Below are 23,710 nucleotides of genomic sequence, written 5' to 3' on the forward strand. Positions count from 1 at the left end.
CACTATCTTATAAGGGTTATCCCCCACTTTTTGGTGGAATTTCAAGTTTTATTCTGAAAAGATAAGTAGTAAGAGCTTATTTCAAATACAGAGAGTTTGTCTTTAGATCCAAAAAGAAAGATCTGCCAAGCTCATCTCTATTTAAAGAAAGACTGTAAATGAGAATTTGGAATAGGTTATTTCACAGGTATCCAGCCCTTCCCCTGGAAAAACTCATGCACACCCAGTCAGTTGACGTTTACTAGTAGGGACCATCAGCCAAACACAAACCCACAGCGGGTATCTTCTGTAGAAGGCAAAACTTTTATTAAATGAACCAGATGTCACAAGTTAACATTTGCAGCTGTCTGAGAGATGGGGAATCATACGGCAGCTATAGGAGCAGTAGATGAATACGCAAATTTGTCCCAGATGCTGTGGAAAGCCAGGCAGCTCTGTAATAATAATTACTTTCAACTTGTCCTAATCATGAAAATCAGTTGCATAGGATGTGCCTATTACTTGTTGCCCTGGAGTGCTTTGGCCATTGCACCAAAGGTGAGCCTACATCAGACAGAACTGCCATCAAGGTATCAACCTGTTCCATACCAAACAGCAAAAATCTCACTACTGTAGCATTCGGTCAGGAAAAAAAACAGTCATTTAATAACTATGCCAGACAAGTTGACTATCAAGGGTGTATGTGTGTCACTTAAGAGCCTTTGTCACCTGGTTTCTTCTTGCTTGTCTTCTCTATCATCGTCTCCACAATCATTGCTGTCTCTTCGTACGTCTGAATTCTGTCATCTGAAAACTTCTCGATGGACTCCACTACCTCCACCTTCTCATAGCTCATGGAGCCAGGCAAGCCTGCTTCCCTGAACAAAAGGCCCTGCTTATCTTCTCGCTCATATTCTGTCTCTCGAAGGACTCCTGGCTCGGTTGGGCTTATCAGACTGGGGGAAGGAACTCTCTCAGGCTCAGAGATGTCTGGATACTTTATAATTTGCTCTATTTTTCCTCTTGTTTTTTTGCCCCATTCAAGCATGTCTTCTTTCTCTTCCTCCTTCTGTTTATCCTGGAGTTCAAACTCTTCCCTTCTTTCACAGATAGCCCCTTTCTCTTTTTCTGATGGTTCGGCAGGTTCTGGCAGCTCCGGTATGGGCTCTACATCACCACCGTTCATCACCTTCCCATTGCTGGTGGAAACTGTGATTCCTCCCCCAGGTGGGAAGGAGGGGGCCAAGATGCAAGGTTCTTCATAGCCTTCCTCCCCTGTTACCAGCACGTAACGCCCTTTGGGATGGGCATCAGGTTTGGGCTCTGGTCTCTTGTAGACTCTTATTTTCTCCCTCACAATGTTACAAAATTTATCAAAGGCTTTACTTATCTGGGCTCCATCAGGTACATCCTCTGGGCCCGTTTCTTTCTCATCAAGTTCTAATCCTTCCTGCCCAGGTTCATATGTGACTGAGCCTTCGTGCCTAAACTCCAGCTGATCTTGGTCAAAACCTTCTGGAGTTCTTTCATACATTCTTTCAGGCGAGAGACCGTCGGTTATGTCTTTAGACATCAGCTCCTTTTTCCTGGCAATTTTCTTTGTCAGAGCTTTTTGTCTGGGCTTTACACTGGCAATATCTTGCACGGCCTGGGTGATATCTATGGAAAAATCAAAACAAAGCAAAGAACAAACAATGCTTAACACAGTCACTGCAAATGCTAGAGCTGCCTCTCACCCTCCTGCTGCAGGTAGAGAGCTGAATGGAGCAGCAAATGCAAGCACAGCTTCCATCAGCACATTAAACAGCCTCTTCTTTTGTGTGGGCCCCTTGGCCCAGTAGCCATTTTGCATCTGAGGTCGCCACTGCCATACACAGTGTGAGGACAGGACAACTGTGCATGTAAGAGAGGCAGCTGCACGAAACATTCACCTGCATTAATGCTCAGCAGGCACATTCAGCACCTGCTGCTGCAGTCCGGCTCAGCGCCTTCCTCCCAGGCATCGTGGCAGGGTTTGGCCCTGTTAACTAGACAAGGAACTTCATCTCTTAAGGCAGAGACTGAAGCCAGGTGCCCAAAGTTAGAGGCATGGCCTGGCATAAGACTAAGTGGAAATAGCTTGTCTGGCTTTTACAACTCCTGCTAGGGTTTAGGGAGGGAAAAAAAAAAAACCCAAAGCCCTATTTAAAACCTTCCCGCTGAACACCGCGTTGCTGGGTGAGTGGTCCAGGCCTGATGGGAAAGTGAGTGTCATCACCAGCTCTTCTAGTGCTTCTGAAGACAAGCTCAACAGGGGGACACCTCGCCTTTGTGTCCCGGGGGGGCTAAGCGTGCCAGACACCTTCCCTCACAGCAATTTTGGGTATGGGCAGATGCAGGAAAACACATCAGGAGGGACCAGTGAGTGGCTGGCAGAGACAGAGCTAAGCAGCCACCCAGTCAGCAGTGCAGTGCTGAGGAGCAATGTTTTGCCATCACTCAAACATTGATGTTGAGCTCTAGGCCCGCGCAGAGGGAAGCCCTGCCCGCAGGCTGTGCTTCTGATCTCCTGGGCAGTCAGTAGCCACAGACCCCATGACAGCTCAGCAGCAGCAGCAGCAGCAGGAGTGCGGGCAGGCTACTGATTTCCATGGCATGACAAGCTAGAGCAGAGGAGGCAGAGGTTGGTACCAGGAATTATGGGAACACAGGGACAGACAGATATTAATATGTTTTCTCCAAGGCAGCTGTTTTGTCCCATGTCACAGGTACAGTAATGCACATGAAATCCCCTGCTCGCCTTGCAGGTAGGAAGCAGAGGTGTGGCTAGAGACAGGCCAAATCCTTAGCGGGTATAAAACAACACTTTGTAGGACATTAGCTATTTACAGCTGCTGAGGATTTGGCCTCAGGCATTATGGACACATTTCATAAAACTGCTACGGTTCACAAAGCAGTTGTTACAAAAATTACAGCTGCACTCCAAAAAAAACCTGGTTTGAAAGTTTATCATCTCTGTTCTCAGGGCAGTTTGTTGTTAGTAAATCCACAGTGAGCCTTGGATTTAAGCTACAGTAACATCCTATATGTTAGTACCTGCAGTACCTTTCTGTAAACCAGCTCCCCACTTTGTTAAGAGCAGCCTCACTAGTTTAGTCCTGGCCATTTCCTTGTCACCAGGTTTACAAGCATCCTAATTCTAACAAGCAATCATTCAACATGGAGGAAACACTGTTCAGAGGAAACCAGGCCATGGGACGTGAACAGGCCCCAAAAAGTGTCCTCTGCCTGCCTGCAGCGCTCAATATGCCCTGATGCTCTTTGCATGTGACTAGTGTGGACCAACGACTCGCAACAAGTCAGCACAAAACCCTCAGCTCTTTCCATAGTTTCAGGTGCCTTTTGACTTTGCTGTATGACTGGCCTAAGTAGTAAATTGCAGAAATTATCAAACTCTTTTGCTTGTGGTTTTGTCCCTTGACAGCTTGTCCCAAAGCCATTTAAGGTAAGCTGAAATTGTTGCATTTACTTAGCAAGCCTGGGGTCAGGCTGTCACAGCTGGTGTTCATATGGAAGACAAATGGAAAAACAGCTTAAAATACAAGGATGCTGCTCTTGACAGACACAGGAAGACATGTCACAGGTTTACCTCTTCCCCTCGAAGCTTGAGGCTGGACAGGTCTATAGATCTGCGTGAAGAGTGTGACTGGCGTTCCTGCTATAGCAGAGTTTAACCTGCCGGAGAAGATGCACATCGGTCAGATGTCTCTCCCTCATTTCCATCAAGACCAAGTGAAATTGCATGAAATGAAGCATGGAGGTTAATGAAATGTATTTCTCTGTGGTGAGGAGTCAAAGAGAATGACAGGGGCCTGTTTCTTGTCTGGGGAAAATCAACGCAGCCACAGCACCTTCACAGGAGTTAGGCTGGTTTCTGCCAGCAGGAGACATGGGATGCTCCATTAGGCAAAGTACTCCAGTAATTAATTAAAACCCATAGCAACAGGCTTGTAATTTAGCACAGTGCTTTGAAAGGATGGGAAGATTTTGGATGGGCAGTCAATCCACCCCGCCAGAGGTCAGCGAGAGCTGTACAGCTGGCCAGTAAAATATGAAATTTGGTAGCTGTTACAATGTTACCTGCATATGCCTGACTTCAGAAGGGCAAGAAGAAAACTGAGCAGTCTTCCTTGGAAAATATTGGAGGAGTGAATGGTATTAAGGGTTAAAAATTAAAACTGAGGCTGGCCTATATGCAAACCAGTTACTGTATCTGTGGTCTTTCCAGTCTGCTGTGCCAGTATTTGAAAGAATATATTGGCCTGTAGGGAGGATATACACCCTGTGTAGCTATGCAAGAGATGCACATTTTGATTTTTGATGCTGAGAATTACTGATCAGATACTCCTAACTGGAATGCAGTGTCCAAAAGGAGACGCTGAAAATTGATGAAATATCTGTTCCCCACATGTGAGATTGACTATTAGTGAGTGTCCTTTCCCTGCATCTTCTGGACTACCCAGAGCAGTGGTTTGGGCGCTCAGGGGTCTGGCCCTGCTGCATCTACTTGTGCAGGCAGCACTGGGCACCTCATGTGAGACTGACGGTTGACATTAGAGGGAGCCAGTACTCCTCTGTAGCTTTAAACACATCGCAAATCCTGCAAATTTCTTGTATTCTACATTTTTCCCCCTTGCTGGAAGAATGGGTTTGCTGTGAAGAGTCCTTTGCTTTACAGGACATTTGCCCTGTCTAAGCCCTGCGAGACCAACCTGCCTGTAAAGCCCCAGCAAGCTTCATTCATGAACACCCAGGCAGTGGAGAGGGCGTTCAAATTGCTTTCATATGCTCCTGACCTCTGCGCACTGACGCCAGGACAGTATATGGAAAGGAGACTGTGTGGAAAGGAGCAGCTCAAAATGGCTTTGACCCTTTCCTTGGCAGAGGCTTGACCAGATTTTGCATAATCTATTTAGATTCCTGTCCTTGGCTATCTACCAGTGAAAAGTGTGAAATAGCTATAGCTTTGGGTGAATCAAATGCCCTTAAACATACATTTTCCAAAGGAGATAAAAGAGATCACTGGCCCCTTTGGGAGAGTCCAGAAATCCAGCCTTACCGGCTGTCCTCGTTCTCGATGATACGTTTGTACCGTTCCAGCTCGTTCTCCAGGGACTGCTGGTAGATCACGAGCTGGCGGCAGTCAGTCGTGTACTTCTCCAAGGTCCTCTCAGCCTCCTCTATGCCCTTCCTAAGGTTTTCAATCTGCTCATTGTAAAGCTGAATTTCATCGTCATAACTCTCCTGGGTGTTTTTAATCGCTTGCTCCAGCATGGTTGTCTGGTAAACAAAATTGGTGGGTGAAAGAAGCAGCTCTGAAGCATTCAGCATCCCTGTATTTCAAGGGTAGTTAAAGGCAAGACATGTTTTATTATGTGTGAGGCTGCATTGCTGAAACACAGTGGCAGTTTCACTGTATTTGTTTAGTTATTCAAAACCAAGAACTTCCTCCCACCCAGCCCCCTTATCCATCCCAAGGCTTCTGTTCCACAGTAAGTATGACAGGATCAGCATGAACAGGGGAACAGTTGTGTGATGTCTCCTTCCTCATGCATGCCAGGCTGGCTGATGTCTCACTGCGTGACCCGCAGCTCACTGTGGATGGCCTCACCAGGGCAGACAGTGTCTTACAAGGAGAGCAAAAGTGCTTCACTGGGAAGATGAGCCTGGGCAAAACTCGTTCTTCCTTCTCTGTGGTCTGCAAACCAAGCAGTGAAGGTTAAGGAAGGGTTTCTTTGTAAACTAAAAGCTTCCCTTTTGAATTCAATTCCTTGGCTTATTTACTTTAGCAATAAAAATAGCTGCTGTACAGGAAAGCTTCAATGCCAGTCATTGGAGAGCACAGCAACCAGGGGGTGGCAGTAAGTGCCTGGCAAAAACAAAGGGCAGGAGTTACAGGTGGGATATTTGACAGTGTAATTCTGCTCTCACTTTCTTCTGCTATTTTTGGCTATTTATTATAGTTCCTTCACCACTTGGGTTTTTTTTTTTTCCCTTTTCAAACAGCTTTTAAAGAGATGAATTCACAAAAAGCTAATGGGGCAATAACTGACTAACGGATTCTTCAATAATTGATTTATCTTTATATGTTACAGACAAGATTTTCAAAAACCTTCTAAGAGCCTAAATTCAGGAGCTAAGTCCCTTGGCATTAGTTTGGCTATACTGCAGTGTACAAGTGGACCAACAGGTTCCACAGTCCCCTTTAGTGTTTAGTGCTCACAAGGTGGGGTCAATAACCTCTTGGCAACATGGTTATCAGGTCCAGAAACAGGAAAGCAAAGGAGCTCAGGGACATCTCAGTCATCACATCCAGCCTTCACATCACAAGCAACCATGTCATTGACCTCCACTCATAAAATTATTTCACTCTTTTAATCTCAAGGCATGAGAATGAATGAATTAATAAACTCTTTCTAAATGGGACATGAAGATTTGATTGTGAAAGCAGCAAGATTAATTGCCCAAAGAGTGCCTCTCTCTGTCTGCCAGCAGAAGGCTGATTTTCTCCCCTTTTTTCTACATTGAATCATTATCTCACTTATCACTATACTGATTTTTGCCCTTCCCAGAGCACATGTGTCCTTTCCACCAGAGCATCAGACATGAGAAAGAGACCAAGGAAAAGACCTGGGGGTAGCACTGTCCCTAAGTGCCCTAGTGAAAGAAATTATTCTCAGGAAGTTAAGACCTGCTGCTGTGGCTGTCCAGAGGAATCCAAAATCCCACCAAAAGGTGTTTTATGCCAGTGTATCAGTCCTCTCACCCCGGATAGACAACTGGAGGCACAAATAAAACTGTACTTGGGGGCATAAGGTGGTCATTCTCCACCTCTATCTGCTAAGAAATATTCAGCTGCATGGAGGCAGACCTGCCACTGGCAATTATCCAGGTCTGGTTTCTATTCACTGTAGCCTTTAGCTGCTCCTCCATCTCCTGCCACCCACATCTCTGCACTGCACTCTCACTTGGAGACACTGGCTGGAGGACGAAGGTTCACTTATGGCAGGTTTGGCTGGGAGATGGGCAGGAGCAATGAGTCAAAGTCTTGGTCAGTCATTTTTTGCACATCAGGAATTGGCAAAAAGCAGATGGTTTCGGTGCTGGTAGTGTCTAAGCACAGGAGAGGCGTTGACTTATTGCTTAGTAGTGACAGGGATGAACACAGGATGCCAAATGTAGCTCGACACCTATGTCAGTTTTGATTCCAAGTTTTGATACCAAGTTTGTCCAGTCCTTCTCACAGCAAGCTCAGCACTGGATGTGGCACTGATGAAAAGGACTGGGCAGAGCCCTGAAGATCCCCCTTCATTTTTCATGGAGCTAATTTCCAGCCTGAGCTCGGTAAGAAAGAAAGCGAGACCAGCCCTGTGTGACTTTTCCATCCATGACCTCCTGCTGACTTTGTCCTGCAAGAATCCAGTTGCAATGTGGAAACCTTCTCCCACCAGCTACTCTGATAAGCAAAGACAGCTTCGTTGTGGCTACGATACCTACAGCCCTCCCTGGCCATCTACACCTGACAATTTGGACAACTGAGAGAATGGGAATGAAACAGCTGAAGATGGAAAACTAAAAGGAAAACACACCTCCAAGTCAACTGAGTTCACAAGACCCTGTTAAAGGCCACCCAGGTTTTTCTATGTGACCTAAAAAGAGCAGAGTTCATGAGCATCATGGTTGTGTTTATGGCTAGTGATGGCAGTACCTCTGTCTGCAGTTTGTATTTCTGCGCCTGTAGCTGGCAGAGGATGCTCTTGTATTCCTCCAGCTGGCTCTGCAGAACGGGGATCCTCCTCTCTGCTATCAGTTTTTCCTGGTTGGAAGAAAACAACGTGTGTACAGGAAAGTATGTTTCACTCTTTTAAAAAGAGCCAAAAGAATTTCCACTACTGGAAATAAACTGTAAAGAATAAACAGAAAATGACAAAAGACAAATAAGAAGCTGGGTATTAAACCTCAAGTAAACCCCTGTAGCATGGCTTTAAGAATGAAAGATATCAGATGGCAGGACTGTAGAAGTACAGCTTATGTTAAATTAGATGCTGTAGATACAGCTGTTCATATCTTCTTCCAAATAATAAAAGTTCTTGGCATAGCCACTGACATTGGTGGGAATCACCAAGTTTTCATCTAGTATGTAGCATTTTATTTGATTTACAAATTTTCACCACATCTCGCCCCGTCAGAACAAGATTTACTTTCTCTGTAAATACTCATATATCCTGCCAGCTCCTCCTCAGATAGGATGCACAACTATTTCAACTACCTTTGAACTAGCCATTTTGGAGGCTAATACATATGCTGGCGGGCACCTGACTAACACAATCTCTCTTCTCCTGATCAATTCAGTTTTCCAAAGCTACAGTTAGTTTTTTTTCTCATATTCAGTATTCAGTACTTACTTACTCATAGTTGTTGCAGTTTTCATCCAACCTTGGAATGGGAGTTAGAGGATCTGGGATGCTTTAGGAGTAGACATTGTCTCTTTCTTACTTAGAGCAGCGTGTATTTACTGACAGCAATACTTACCTCATTGTCTCTTTCTTACTTAGAGCAGCGTGTATTTACTGACAGCAATACTTACCTCACATATGCCAGTGGTTATAGGGGACACACGAGGGGTTGTCTGGATGATCTGCTGCAAAACATTGACGTAGGTCTGGATTTCCATAAGGTTCTGTGGTGAAGTAAAAAACATTTTCATCAGAAAATGCCATAGCAAGGTGCTCCCTTCAATGTGCTCCACTGCTAGGGCTTATTCCTAGATATTTACTTCTTTTAGCATATAAAAATCCAGTTCATGTTCAGACTTGGTTTTGGAATGTGGTTTTAGACCTGATTTTGGGTGCATGTGTGCTAACAGTTTCATCATGCTGAGGGTACATTACAGGCATTTGGCTATATAGTCATCGTCTTAATTAAAGATTCCATGATTTCCAATTTCACAGGAGATTTTCAAAATGAGAACCACAAATACCTTTGCATGTGGTCCAAAAAAGTAAGTAAGCCTCTTCTTTCAAAAGCAGCAAAGATGGGACAGTGGCGTGATCCCAAGCCTCACCACTCCTCCGGGAAGAAGAAGGGAGCTGTATGTTTTACAGTTGGCTGCAGTGTAATCATACGGCTACAAGCTTACGTCTGCCAATTAACTGGGATGCTCGGGCCCTGAAAACTGGGTGTCCCCCTCTAATGAAAGCAATAGCTTCTTAGCATGAAATAAAAGACAGCTTGACCAGTACGTTGGGTTGAATCATGATAACAAGTCAACAAATTCAAGACATTGCTACAGCTGTAGGCATTAGACCCTGAGGGAGTCAGTTTGAACGCTTGCAGCCATCCAGCCGTTGGGCTTGACCTCCACACTGCAGCTGTTGTGCCCACTGAAAATATATAGTGTTATATTTACCCACCAAAACACAAATGGGTTTTGCTTTAATTTGCCACTAGAATAGACTATGGGGCAGGGCAAGGCTTCACGCATGTTTCTAGAAGGAAGAGCTAAAGAAGATGGCAAATTCAGCCATCAGTTACCTTCTTGTATCTGTCCTTTGTGGCATTAATGTCATCCTGCAGGAACTGGGACTCGATCTGCAGCTCCAGGTTGCACAGCAGTGCTTCATCAGCTTCCTGCAATGCAGAGACACGTGGTACAGTCAGTACACATGGCTGGAGTGCCAAAACCACAGCAGCCACTTAGCCATAATGTGAGTCGTTGCACATGCGTAGCAGCCTGCGTGGAGAATTAAAGCCTACTGGGAGAAACAAAAGTATTATGAAACCAGCAAACAACAGGCACCTTATTCACTGTGTTCTCCCATTGTACACACTGCTTTTCTGCACAAACATGATTTATGATACAGTCTGGCACTGGCACTGACAAAATATGTTTACCATATGCTTTATGAATGCTGGGAGCCGAGTAACAGATACTATGAAATACAGTCTTTGATGCTAAAAGCTTGCAATGGCGCATGAATCTTGAACCGATGACATCAACAGACTAAGACATTGATTTTTCTAGTGTTTATGACAGGACTTGAGGTATTGTGCTGCCTTTTTAATATGTCCAGTAAAGAAGCCCTTATAAAGAAAACCCAGGATGGTCCAAAGTATTTTCACTCTCTTTGGTGTGTTTTCAAATATCACAAATGTTTGTCAATTTGGAGCCATTTCTGGAAATAAAAATGACAGATGAGAAAGTCTGGAAAAAATCACCTTGCTGCAGAAGTTTCTAATACATCAGGATTTCTGAGGATGAAAGTTCATATTGTCCAATTAATTCTGAGGCCAAGGTGTATGACTAGCAATCATGATCTCAAAGTACATAGGTATGAGTGGCACCAGTATTTAAATCCAGTGAAATTTCCATTTCTGTTCAAAGGTCTAATTTAAATTTTTCCTGTTATGTTACTTAATACAAACCCTTGAATACAGAATAATTTCCATGGAACTTGGCAATATATTTTACAAATATATAAGTATGAAGGGAATAGCTTTATTTTTCTACTTAATGCATGCCTCCTTGGGTAGGTTCATCATTAACTAATACTGTAAAATACTGCTTTTGAGAAAGTATCTTGAAAGTTGTCAAATCTATCTTCCTTGCAACTCTACAAAACTTGTCAGTTCCTCCACCAGTTTGCAATTTGCCTCAAGAAAGTCTCAATTTCTGCATTTAACTCAAAGTGTTTAAAAAAAAAAAAAAGATTTAAAGGTGTCCCTTTAAAATTACCTATGTGCCATTACCAGCTGTAAAATTGTCTCTGTGAGTGGATCATGGGTTGCAAATAAACCACTGAAATCTATGGGTGCAGCATATGACTTGGTAGAAGGGGATTTTTCTTTTTGCACGTGCACAGCTTGGGCTATTCCAAAAATGTGTAGATGTTAGCTGTGTCATTATACTGCTGAGGCTCCCAGCCAGAGACCTCTCTAGCAGTCTCTCTGCTTTGTGTAACAGTGGCTGATTCAGACACATCCGGACCAGCACATTCGGAGTTGGTCATCAGGAATGCCCACTGCTTTTCTGCACTCCTCTGCCTTCCTATTGAGAGGAAGATCAGCAGGACAATGGCCATGTTGGGAGGATTGGGGGGGAGCCAAAAAAAGCCCCCAGGCCCCTAGATAATACCAATAAGCAAATATTTCTGCCTGTAATAAGCAAAAGCAGAACTCGGCTTTCCAAATGTTCCTTCAAAGGGGAAAGATACTTTTGCTTTTATTCCCTGCTTTCAGATAGACCAGCTTTGTTGATGATGCTGTATAGTGCAGTGCCTACACATTTTCTTCTGAACTTTGCAGTATTTGCTATTCACTCAACTTCTGAAAAACCATTCTGGTTTAGGTGCTCATTTCAGAACATGGATCCATGTGCTGCAGCAGCATTTTCATCTATTATGGAAGAGAAATCCCTTAGATCTCTCCAGAACCAGTGTTTGCTGATTTTCCAAACTGATTCTCCATCTGTTGGAAAAGGCAGGAGTTTACATCTGCACATGCAGGTTTCAGGCTACGTGTTGGGCACTGTACAGAAAATCAGCTGTGTTCCCTCCAGCATTTGGTGCCCCAATGCAAGGAGCTGCTGCAACAGGGACAGCCACGGGCAGCCCAGACACAGCCTGGGATAAAAACACCCCCTGCAGATCAAGATCTTGTCAGCTCTGCCTGGGGTTGTCGAATCAATTCACTTTTCTTTAGCCACAGATTGGCTCAGAGGAACCGTGAAGATCGACCCACCAGCTCCAGCTACCCCTTACAAAATATTTGCCTCCACAAATATTTAAGAGCTTGCAGGGTGTCCAAGAGTCCTGCTAGCACACTGGAAAATAGCACTGATGCAGGATATCTAGAGCTCACTGGAGACAGAAATGCTAAAACACACATTGTTTTTTTAATATAAACCATGCATATCATTGCTCAAGCAGAACAGCTCCTGCCATTTGTAGCGGGAAATAAAAAAAAATCTCTATTTAATCCACCTGTAATTGTTTCCCAGTATAGAAGATGAAGGATAAGATGTAAAAAGTAGAACTGAAGAAAGATATAATACAACTTTCTTCACTCAGATGAAATCTAGTAGCAAGAGAGGATGAATCAGGCTTTCTCAGTTTCACAGACCTGGTTTGGAAACTTCCTAAATATGTTAGTAAAATTTTATCTTTTCTCTGACACTTATTATTATTTCTCTTCCCATGGTATTAGTTCAGGAAAAGTACAGCTCGATATAAACATTCCTCATGTTTCACTGTGAAAGGAAAAAATCAGGGGGAGTTGTAGCTTTTCTTTTATTTGTAAACTAATGGGAAGCTGAGGGTCTGTCCTGGGATGGGCTGACCATATCCTGCAAGGGACTGAGCAGCTTTGAGACACATCAGACTTCAAGACTTGGACACAATCAGCATTTTCTCATGCTATGTTATCAGTACTTTAATACAGTAGCTGTATGAAAAAAAAGGGGGGAGGGGAGAAGGTATTTAGCAACAAACACGTTTTTTCCAGTCATATTTCGGACTTTAAGAGATGTGCATTGGCTGCATGGTATGACTAATAAATGGGCTTTTCCTACCTGTGCGTACACTCTAATTCACTCAGAGAGAAATTGTCTTCCAAGTGAAAAAAAAAAGAGTGTTGAAAGAGTTAAAAACCTAAACATGTGCCAGATCTTCAGCAAGGGTGAATTTGCAAAGTTCACATTGGACGGACATATGTCAACTCCAGGTCCTGAAATGAATGCAGGAGCCATTTGCTGATGCTCCAAAAGGAGTGTTAAGCAGTAGATCCTCCTAGTCCTTGGTCTTACTGAAAATTAAGTCTTGAGCACAGCTGAGGTTGTGGGCTGTAGATGGCATGTGCTACATGATCAAAATCAGCAGGACTCTACAGAGCAGTGCACTACACAGTGTGTCTGCACATGCTGAGGCTCAGCCATTTGCACAAGTCTTAGGGAGGGGGATGAAGGGGACAGAGACCTTTTCATCAGTGCATAAAGACAAGAAATGTCTTGGTCTGACATTTTATCTTCCCACTGCTTCTTCAGAGCAGCTTGCTGTAGTAAATGAAAACAAAGGAAAAAAATGATAAAGACCTTTCCCTTTCCATTTTTCCAGGCTTACCTTATTCAGGCGTTCAAGGGTTTCTTTGAGCCTCTGCTGATATTCACGTTCATTTCTGTACCTGCAAATAGCACAAAGGAGATGAAGTTCAACAGTTCATCCTTCTGCAAACTGCATTGTCATCAGCACTATCGTGCACAATATATGCTTCACGCTAGAGCAGAATATGATTCTTGAAAGGGCCCAAAAGCTTTATTTATGCATTAGCATTAAATTTTTTTTTGGTCCCAGATGTTAAGTGTAGTTCCAGAATTGACTAACTTCTTGTCCTCAGATTACGTAGCAGAAGACAATGGAATGCCACACATTTGCTATCACTTTTTCAAGGAAACCCCAAGAATAGATTATTTACAATAAAAGTATATTCGACTGGCATTGGACTACAGTGACAGCCATTCATCAGTGGTTACTATGTGAGTATTTGCTACACTGGCACATTAGCATTTAACTACATTGTACTTGGTTTTCTGTTCTACCTGATGTTGTTCAATAAGCATTTTCATGACAGATACATTAAACACAAAGGTTGCAATTTCACATATTGAATGTGTATGAATAATGCCGTATTAGGATGCTTTGATGGATCAAGCTTTGTGTCCTCTTTAATAGCAATTCATATTTTAGCTTGGTCAAAATCACATGAGTCTTAGTAAGGACTGCATTTAGCCAACTATTCTTATGCATTTATAAAATGTCCACAAGTGCATAATGTGCATGTTCCTGTACTGAGTGAACAACAGATGTATATTGTGTTTATCTCAGAGGAAACAGCACATATTCTTTAAGAATAAGGGCTCTGTATTTGTACGTTAGATAGAATTATCTTCTAGAAAATCCTTTTAGCTGCAGACTACAAAACTGCCTAATTGTTGATTATCATTGTTTATTCCTTTCCCTAAATAAACTATATATAAAATGTTTAATAGGAGATATAGTTTAATGAGACCGCATTAAAAAAAAAAAACACCAACAAAACAGCCAGAAGCATCTTATAGTACAAGGCAATGAGACTTTGCCATCAGTACTGAACAAGCGGCTCATCAAACTCCATCTGCTGCCAGTGCCAAAGTACATAAATAGAGTCTATTCCTGTTTAACCCTTTGCTTTCCCTAAAATAACAGAGATACAGAGATATAAAAAGCTCTCATTTTCTTACTTTCTACAAGAAACCCTCACAGTGGGTGACAAGTCAACTCTGGCAGTCAATGTCCTTCATTTGCAGTACAAGCAATGGACATCAACACAAACATGAACCCTGGCTGAAATTCAGAATTGAACATAACCCCTTGCCTGTCTTCTGAAATCATTGATTCAGCCCAGATATGCTGGAGGCATCTAAGGATCTTGCTCCAGTCAACAGGGAACTTGTCAGTTCCTAGACTGAACAGATCAAGGATCAAGTTATAATGTTTGTGTCAACTTCACTTCCTTCTTTTTATCCCCTGTAGGATGAACAGCCAACGTTATCCTCATGTCTTTTAACACGTCTTGAAAAGCTGAAGGGATAGGGTAACTCATGAACTGACCAGGACCACAAAGGAGGAACTCAGCACACCAAAGAAATAGACTCAACTTGGTGCTCTGGTTTCCCAACTTTCCCTTCCTTTGAAATCCCATAATATTAGCAGGATTGGTCACTGGTCTGTTTTAAATTTTTACCATGAACAGCAAAGAAACAAGTGAAAATGATGAAGTTTTATTTCATTATCACTCCTACAAATTGCTGGGCCACCTCAGCTGAAGTGCTATTTTCTGACAAAATTAAAACAATGCCTTTTTGTCAAATTGTAGTAACATAGGGTTCACTTCCAAGGATACAACCAAGAACATTCAAGCTTCAAAAGCAAGACTGACTGTTTCTGTCGTTTATTAAGTAGCTCACCTCCAACCAGTTTTCTGTCTATCTTATAATATTTTTGTGTGCAGTTGACAATAAACACTTCATTAACTTAGATATTTTCTGACAACTGAGCAAGAATGAAGCAGACTGTGGCAGCTTGTGAAAATCGAATATACAGCTACAATAAAAGGCTGGATTTACACTACCAGTAATATACAACCATCCAATAGAGTCAGGGTCTAAACCTCATCCCTAATGTCATTCAGACCTGTTCAAATCTGCCTAGTTGCTAGGTCCTCACTTAAAAATTCTTTCAATGACTGAAATATTCAGATACATTTTCCTTCACTCTCAAATAACACAAATACCTGCTCTGTCACACAACCATAAATCCACCTGGCAGCCTTGAGAGAGTTAGTATTGTGTCATTATCCTTTGAAGGAGGAATGCTTTTAAGTGATGTTCAATCTACTCCAGAAGCTCAGTGCAAAAGGGCTAAGGATCTCTTAGAAATGCTTCAGAGACCTCACAATGCCTCTGTGCCTGCTGAAATGTAGCTATGCAAGTGCAATGGCTGACAAATTGCAACCTGTTATGCTTCAAACTGATTTCAACGTTCAAGTCATTAGCTGGACATGTTTAAAAGAGGTCAAGCTTTTCCTAGATGGTTGCTGGTCAGCCTTTCCTGGACCTTAAGAGCCATGAGGTTCAGTTACTTCTTTTTTAAAAAAACCCTTCTCACCTAGTCAAGTAGCTTTAGGGGTGCAACAAACCTTTTTGAACTGTTTATTAAAAAAAAGGGATATTAATTGTTTTTTGCACAGGGGAAAAGCAATGGAGTGGAGGCCACTGCCAGGTTCAAAGCCAATCAGAGCTTTAAAGGTTCCCTTTACCTCACCTCTCTTAGCTTAGCAGCTCTCTGTTGGCACACTAACAGATTTACAGATATTTGTTAAGCCCCTTGAGCCCTGCTACAGCTCGCGGCACCAGCCTGGTGAGAGCATTGGGCATGCAGGAGGGAAGCCCACCGCCAGGCTAGTTTCTCCACTGGGAAAGCACGGGTCCAGCAGCACTGTAAATCTCTTTTCCCATCCCCAGCTGACAGACAGGCTGTGCTTGCTCTTAAAAGATGGGGCCAGGGCAAGGCCCTTTTTTTTTGGACCCGGCCTCTGCTGCAGTGCAAGGGCTGGCTCCCCTCCAAAGAGAAAACAGTCACAATACATCCTCGTGATGCTCAATGGCCAGATACTCAATTCAGTGTCAAGCCTATGCCTTTAATAGAAAGAGAAATGCTGCCTCTCTGTTGAATGCTAGAAAGAGAAATGTTGCCTCTCTCTTGAACCCTACTGAACTCTTCCAGCAATATATGAAGCCTCAGCTTGCCGCAAGCTGAGGTTAAACTTTTCTACTTTTCTCCTTTGTGCTTTCCCTGAGGCACTTCACCAGCCTTTTCTCAATAGAGACAGCAGTAATTTGGGCGCAAAAGAGAGCACAAACTGCAAAATGCTGGTCCTACAAGGGTGACAGACAGGGCATTAATGCCTGTGGATTATACCCTGAAAGCTAGGATGAGCCCTGTGAGGGCTGTGCTCTACTGATTTATGAACAGATTTCTACCCGTGTTATCAAGAAGCTGCTGTCGAGCAGCTGACAACCACAGGGCAAGATTTTGGCAGTCTCAGGAGGGGGTGGAGGACAGGCAGGACCTCCTCACCTGCAGCTGCAGCAGGACAAAGCTCTCCCTATCACCAGAAATGCAGCAGCAGTGCAGAGACAACCCCTACAGACAGGGCTTGAAGACGGCTTTGCCAATGGAGTCCCTACTGCTCCCAGTATCCCAGCTATCACGTTTTCCTACTTGTTTTTGTTTTCTCTCACAGGTGTTGGGTCTCCATTGCAGCCCCAAAGGGTGTCAGGTCATCAGAGCATCACCACGCGGTGCAGCTTGGAGAACACCGTGCCAATTTCTGTGCGTAGCGACTTCCAGGGAATCATAGTGCATGCAAACCCCACAAGATTAGCAGTGAATGGATTTTAAATGAAACAATTGACTAGCAAGACTTTTAATTTCTGAAGTTAATTAATCCTGTTCAGTCAAGGGTGCTAAAATCTGGGTTTCAGCATCCTTCCTACTATCGTGGAGAGAGAAATACAGTCCTTTCCCACAGCTGATGCAACATTGCTATAATAATGATGCTCAATAAAATTAGCATAATTAGTATGACAAGGCACCACCCATTTTTTCTAAGAAGTCACTAACTACTCCTGTAACAGGTCCTAAATCTCACTTTCAAAAAGCACAGCCCCTTCTCTTGGTGTTTTGCCCCCAAGGATTTTCAATATCCTGTATTCTTCCCCACCTATTTATAGCTTGCGTAAAGCAACTGTAATAAAAAGTGATTTATCTTTGTGTGAGATCGCTAATCCTGCTGTTAGGGAACTACACAGGCAGTTAATCCACAAACTGCTCAGGTGGACACAGGAATCCATTAAAAGGTAGCCAGGAAAACCTAATTTTTTTCTGGTCAGTTTTTCTTGCAAGTTGTTGAAATCAAAGAGGGAGTTGAGGGTTTCACTGCACTGACTCTTAGCCTGCCTGAAATACTCCAGACAGAGAAAAAGCATTTTTGCCCAGCTATATCATAGCACTGCATATTTCTATATAGTTTGCATGTATTTTTAACTAATATGCAGCTAGACATTCAAGTACCGAGTCTCGTCAAAATCTCGTGGACACTGTGTAATAAAAACATGAACAAGTATCAGAGTCAACAGCTAAATTATAGCTTTAGCTCATAGCTGAATTTCCTGCTCATAAATATTGGAATACAAAACTGCCTAATCAGGTGCTTATTACTCGCTGGCACTGAGTCAGGGGGTCGTGGACATCTGACCATTTCCAGTATTAAGCCTCAGTGCACTTGGATGGGCTATTGTCTGCTGTCAGATGAGAAAGAGAGATCAGGGCTTAGCATTTCTATAGCTGTGCCGTAGCTCACAGCCCCCATAAGCTGGTCTCATGACAGCCCACTGAATTGGGTTGGAGATATTATTTTTTACTTTTTTAAAAATTTTTTTTTAGCTGGCTCATTTTCTTGATTCAAATCTCAGGGTGGCCCCAGGAATAGCTGTGGCAGCACAGCAGATCAGGTGGTATGCGCCAAGCAGCGTGCAGGGCTGGGGAGGACAGGGTGAGGATGCATTAGGACTGTACAGCTGCTGATAAGAGATTCATCATCTGACCATGGCCTAAAGATGCAGATGGCCTCGACGTCAATTATCTCGCATCTGTTTTCTGGCTCTTTCCAGTTGAAAAATTATTGGAGACAAGAAAGGAAAATATTATCAGTCTTACACTTTCTAGCCCAGAGGAGGGGAAAATCAGTGGAGGATCAAACTGAAAAATCGTGTGGTTTGGGCAAGGTCAAACAAAAAGCCTGTGATGGAGACAAGGGATGAAATCTTGAAGGACTTGTATTTCTGCAGCAGCAAGACAGTGCTCCAGATGATTCGCCTTTTGCCTTATTAAAAAAGTTTCTGGTGAGTGTGGTGAGCATTACCTGGGAATGGCTGCACTTCTACCAAGACTGTTTGTTGAAAATGTTTCATCTTTTCCTCCTTCCCATCACTGACAGTGAGTAGTGTTTCTAAGCTAAAGCATGTTATATGGAGTTCATCCCTCACCCTATGGTGGGGAGGATGAAAAGGTCCTCTTCGGTCTCCATGCTGCTGCCAAATTTTCCTGGGTGAACTAGCCAGATAGATATTTAGGGGGAAAAGAACCTGACCAATAAGTAACAGGAAGCCAAGACTCTTCTCTCCTGTGAGCAGTCCTTTTATGAGCAAAACTCACCAAGTCTCATTGTATAATTAATTAAGTAACATGGTCAAAACTGCCTGCTAGTGAAGGGAAGGGACTAGACGTTTCTGGAAGCACTTACATGCTTCAGCCCCCAAGGCTCCTGCTCTTTGATTTATGGTGCTGCTAAGGTTAAAGGGGTGAAGTTAGGTGAAATGTGTTCTTACAGCTGTTGCTTTAGTAGCATGAGATGGAAATAGTAGGATGCAAGTAGGGAGAGGGGGGTAATTAGGCAAATTTTACATACCAGGAAAAAATTTATTTATTTTCTTTTCATCTCGCATCTGTAACGGCTGGCACAGACTGGCCCAGGTGCCTCACAATGCCTGTAAATAAGAGTTTCTCAGAGATGTCCTACACATTTCAGGAGATATTGGTGCTGCTCAGACACAAGACTTGCTTCGAGCCATTTGGGTTTTAATTGGGTTATTCCCTCTTTGCAGCTCAGAGCACAATCCTCTTAAAGCTAATGAGCAACAGCAACTGGCATGTGCTACAGTGAGGACCTGCTGCCATGGAAGGGAGAGGGTAATTACCTGTCTAGTAGCAATGAGACCATGAAATGCAGAGCTGGAACTTCCTAAGTCCTAGCACCTTGCTTTTCACCATAGGCTTATGTGCCATCCCTGGCTACAAGTCTGATACACATGGAGAGGCATCACCCATCCATGAGAAGCAGCCAGTGACACCAAACCCATCCTTACTACAAAGATTAACTATGGAAACAATACCACCTATCCTCCACCGTTCGCAACCCTTACTTGTTGCGGTACTCATCGAGCATGCGCTGGGCGTCCTTCTCCTCCCGCTCCAGCTTGGCTCGGTCGGACGCCAGCTCCCGCATTCGCTGGCGGTTGAACTCAATCTGCCCAGCGAAGGCTTCATCCAAGCCCACCAACTCATCCATGCGCTGGAAGGTCTCTAGCTGCTTGCGCAGGATGGTATTCCGCTGCTCCAGCACGCGCGCCCGGTTGATGTAGCTGGCAAAGCGCTCGTTGAGCTCCTGCAGATTCTCCAGGCCCCGGGCTTGGGCCAAACTGTCGAATTCAGGGGAGCCTCGCAGCTCATCGTAGGCATCTGACCGCTCATACTTCTCCTTGCGCACCTCGCGGAGGAAGCTGCTCCTGTACATGGCTTCGGGGGGGCTGTGTGGTGCCGGGGTCCCCTCTTGTGTGCCTGCCTGTCTCTCCAGTTTGGATCTGAATGATGTCTGGGGGGTTTGGGGAGGAAGAACTGAACATAATCACCCCCCCAGATGATTAGGACTTGTCTCCAGGGCGGTTTGTGGCACTAAAGGCATCATCTGCAGCAGTGAACTAAATAAATCCCAATGGCCCCGCCTTGGGGCTGCCCATCTGGACGTCAGCAGTTCGGAGGAGCAGCAGGTATGGGGGGGTGAGGCGCTTTTCTTTTCGAGCATTGCAATTGTGTATGGCCAGAATAAAAGAGAGCAACGTCCAGCTTTTGCCTGGCGGATTAAAGCATTATCCACAGACAACAAAATGAGTGCTTTGCAGTTTCAGAGGCTGAGCTCAAAGCCTTTCATGTTGTGCTGGGGGTAGAGATTTGTCCCATGGTGGTGTCCCCAGGGCTGTGTGTAGAGGCCTTCTGCTGAGCCAGGATTTTGGTGTGAGTAGATGGCAGTGCTTGATTTTTGTTATTTGACAGTTTTGTCATCCTTTAGGATGATGGGATGCTGTATAAATGTCAGTATGTGACTCGTGGTCCAAGTACAAGATTTGGCCATTTGGTTCTCACTTCATGCTTCTTCATATCAGCCTTTTCTGCAGGTTATTTCTACCTGGCATGAGAGGCATCAAAGTAGCAGTGGTATTAAAAGTCCCATGCTTAATAGGGCCCTGTTGGGAGGCCTGTATCCTTGGGGATAGCTAAGTACCATGTCCTCAGGTGACTTGGTGGACATACCATATTATCCCATGGGGAGCCACCATCCATCTTTCCTTCCTTCCCTTCACTCCCACTGTAATAGAGTCTCATGGGCTGCCATTCCCTGAGAGGCTTTAATTTCTCTGGAAGTGATGGATGTATTTCCTCTAGTACTTTTTTTCCAGTCTTTCCCTTTGCAAAATCCTGTTTCTTGGACTGGTCTTCCAGAAGCACATCTACTCGCCCAGCTGAAAAGCCCAACAACAAGACAGTCCAATGTTGAGATCTCTGTTAATAATTCATTTACATAAAAGTTACTCCTTCATTATTTAAGGGACACATCTAATATGACTATTCAAATTGCATGTATTGGAACCTTAATAGGTTCCAGAGAGTGGCCTCACAACGGCAAGTGCAGAGGCAAAGAAAGAAGCTGGCTGCTCAGGCAACTCTAAAGTTTGGGTTCTGTGTTATCAAATCTGTATCGAAAGGAAAAAAGATTCATTAGAAGTTTTCTGCATCTTTTCTATTCTGCTTCAGATTGTTTGGAAGTGCAACGAGGAAAGAGCAGATGATCTTTCATAAAATCAAACTAGGCTTTGCACACACATTGTGCAGCTCTACATGCAGCCTCTGAACTACATAAATAACAAAACACAGGTAGATTTTTTAGAAATGTTTGGGAACTTTATATAGCGGTGGACATGAAAGCACTGCTTTCCATGCTGCACAAACACGTTGGCATTTGCAGCTCTTTGGCTGGACAAGCCTGCCCAGCTGAACAATGTAGCTGAGCTTTTTACAAAGTTAGTCTTCCAGAAGAGAGCAGAAAGTAGATTCTGCTGGATTGTGGGCAGTGTAGTTTCATGGCAAGAATTTTTTAGGCTTTAGATAGCCTTTCAGTACAATAATAGCCTATGTAAGTACTATCCCATCCCTCTCTCTAGGGCTGCAAGCAGCCCTGACTCCATGCTGACCATGCACCTTAACTCCTTGGGTAATAAAATGAAAATTTGTATAGAGGCCTCTTAGCAATCCACCGTGTCCCTAAACAGAGTGGTCTATCTGCAGGGGAACCCTTGCAGTGCCAATTTTTATTATTAAAATTTATCCCATCCTTTCTACTAGGAAAATCTGAGTTTGCTATAGCATGTATTTCTATATGCTATAGCATGTTTTGCTATTACATGCATTTCTCTAAGATGGGGTTCCTGATTCAGTAAGATCTCACCTTGGGCTGTTTTCCCTGCTGACTTGCTATAGACACTGCTTTACTGGGGCCAAAGCAAGCTTACATGACTTCAGGATCTGTGTCAGTGGCTTTTTGTGATAGAGGCTCTGACTTATGGCCAGGTGGCTTAAGGAGACACTCTTCCCTCCAGACAGCTCGTGAACACTCAAATGCAGCAAACCAGAATGAGACAGCCTGAAATGAAAACTAGTTTGGCCTAGACTGCAATTGTTATTCTTCTTTTCAAACACAGAGCACTGAAAACACCACAGAAAAATCAATCTGCTCCTGTTACGCACTGAATTATTTGGCTCATCTAATAGACCACCAAGGTGAATTTCTTACAAAGGCATCCTGCACTGTTTCCTACTTAAAGATCGCTCAAAGACTGAAAGGTTATCTATACACACATTAATGAAGTGTCTGACAAACTGCTGCTTGGAACCTTTTTAGATTTAAATCAATGAGTGTATATACAGAAACACTTCCACACAAAATATGCAGTCTTTTTAATCTAATGCCTGCAGTATAAATAAGAAGGAACATAAAGAAACAATTTGTATCTTTCCCTCTCTGCCCCCAGAATAGGTGTGACTCGTTCTTCCAAGAACACAATCTGAAGGCTGGCTCTTTGCAGTTTAAATGTGCGACATGATACATCACCATCACCGCAGAATGGGTGTTCACCTACTGCTGCACAGCTCGATAAATCCCTGGTACAAGAGGGTGGTTTGTTTCTTCTTTAATTGCTTATACTGCTATAAACTTCACAGACTAACTTGGCTACATCCCTTATGGACAATATGAGAATATTTGGGGAGTGCTACCAACCTGCTTGTACTCATTACTGCTTGGCTAAGCCAACACAAGTTCCTCACGCTAAATCAAAACAAATTAAAAAAAAAACAACCCCCGAAAAACAATCCAAATGAAACCTTAGCTTTCTGCTAAGATCAGGTCCAGCCCTAGCTGTGGTCTCCCAGGTTGGCAGCTGAGCTTGTGCTGGCCGTGGCTGCAGGGCAACCCTGGGACTCCCGGACCCCCTCCTTACCCAGGGGACTTACAGCTCTGCTCCTTTCCTCATGGGAAAAACCCTTCCAACATCAGTGGGTCGAGACAGGGTAAGAATCAAAACAGATCCCCACAGGCAGCATGCTCAGGGTTTTCAAATTAATCCTCCAAGCTCAGTAATTTCTCAGTAACAATATGACAGCTTGTTAGTATGTCTATTCAGCTGCTATGAAATGATCACAGACAACGATAGGGCTCTAGCAGTACAGTCCAGCTGAGGCACTCAGCTCACTATTGTTGTCTTTTCAAGTTATTTTTCTTTATTCAGAGCCTGATACTATGGCCCAGAGTTTCCTGTAGCCCAGAACAAAACTTCAGAGCAGGGTGTGCTAACGAAACGCATCACAAGCATTTCACGGCAAGGTCTCATTAGATGGAAACTGAGGTTATTCTTCATTTTGAGAACTGACACTCAAAAGCAATGTCCAAGTATGTCACATCACATGGCTGAGAAGAGCTGCTGTGAAGGCATTCAAAGCAGAAATTCTTTGTGAATATGACCAGCGAGGAAGATTAAATGAATTGGTGCTGATTAGCTTTAAGGAAGACTCAAAGGGATGTATATTCAAGTCCAAAAGAGTCCAGCACACTAAAAAAAGGTTTGGTTTTCTTTTATTTTCCATGCCCATAGTGAATATGACAAGAAATAATGAGTTTAAACTCTGCAATATAAGATATGAATGAGTTA

The 23,710-nt window shown here is 43.6% G+C and overlaps 1 protein-coding gene across 1 annotated transcript; it reads right to left on the bottom strand.

The window, feature by feature from the left end:
* Positions 1–691: 691 nt before the first annotated feature.
* BFSP1 (beaded filament structural protein 1) lies at positions 692–19,965 on the bottom strand. Its single transcript, XM_075036780.1, has 8 exons — positions 19,595–19,965; positions 13,134–13,194; positions 9,553–9,648; positions 8,606–8,698; positions 7,727–7,834; positions 5,078–5,298; positions 3,608–3,693; positions 692–1,638 (listed from the first exon to the last, which is right to left on the bottom strand). Exons 1-8 carry the CDS (start codon positions 19,963–19,965, stop codon positions 692–694), a joined length of 1,983 nt encoding a protein of 660 aa, XP_074892881.1.
* Positions 19,966–23,710: the final 3,745 nt, after the last annotated feature.

Source organism: Buteo buteo, chromosome 9, assembly GCF_964188355.1.
Source record: "Buteo buteo chromosome 9, bButBut1.hap1.1, whole genome shotgun sequence".
Taxonomy (NCBI): Eukaryota; Metazoa; Chordata; class Aves; order Accipitriformes; family Accipitridae; genus Buteo; species Buteo buteo.

Bases quoted from the DNA above. Each gene is read 5' to 3' on its own strand.
- BFSP1 (XM_075036780.1), bottom strand. From the start codon at position 19,965: ATGTACAGGAGCAGCTTCCTCCGCGAGGTGCGCAAGGAGAAGTATGAG. The intron at 9,649-13,133 runs GTAAGCCTGGAA...TCTGCATTGCAG, and splicing joins CCCTTGAACGCCTGAATAAG to GAAGCTGATGAAGCACTGCT. The intron at 8,699-9,552 runs GTAACTGATGGC...ACTTCACCACAG, and splicing joins CAAAGGACAGATACAAGAAG to AACCTTATGGAAATCCAGAC.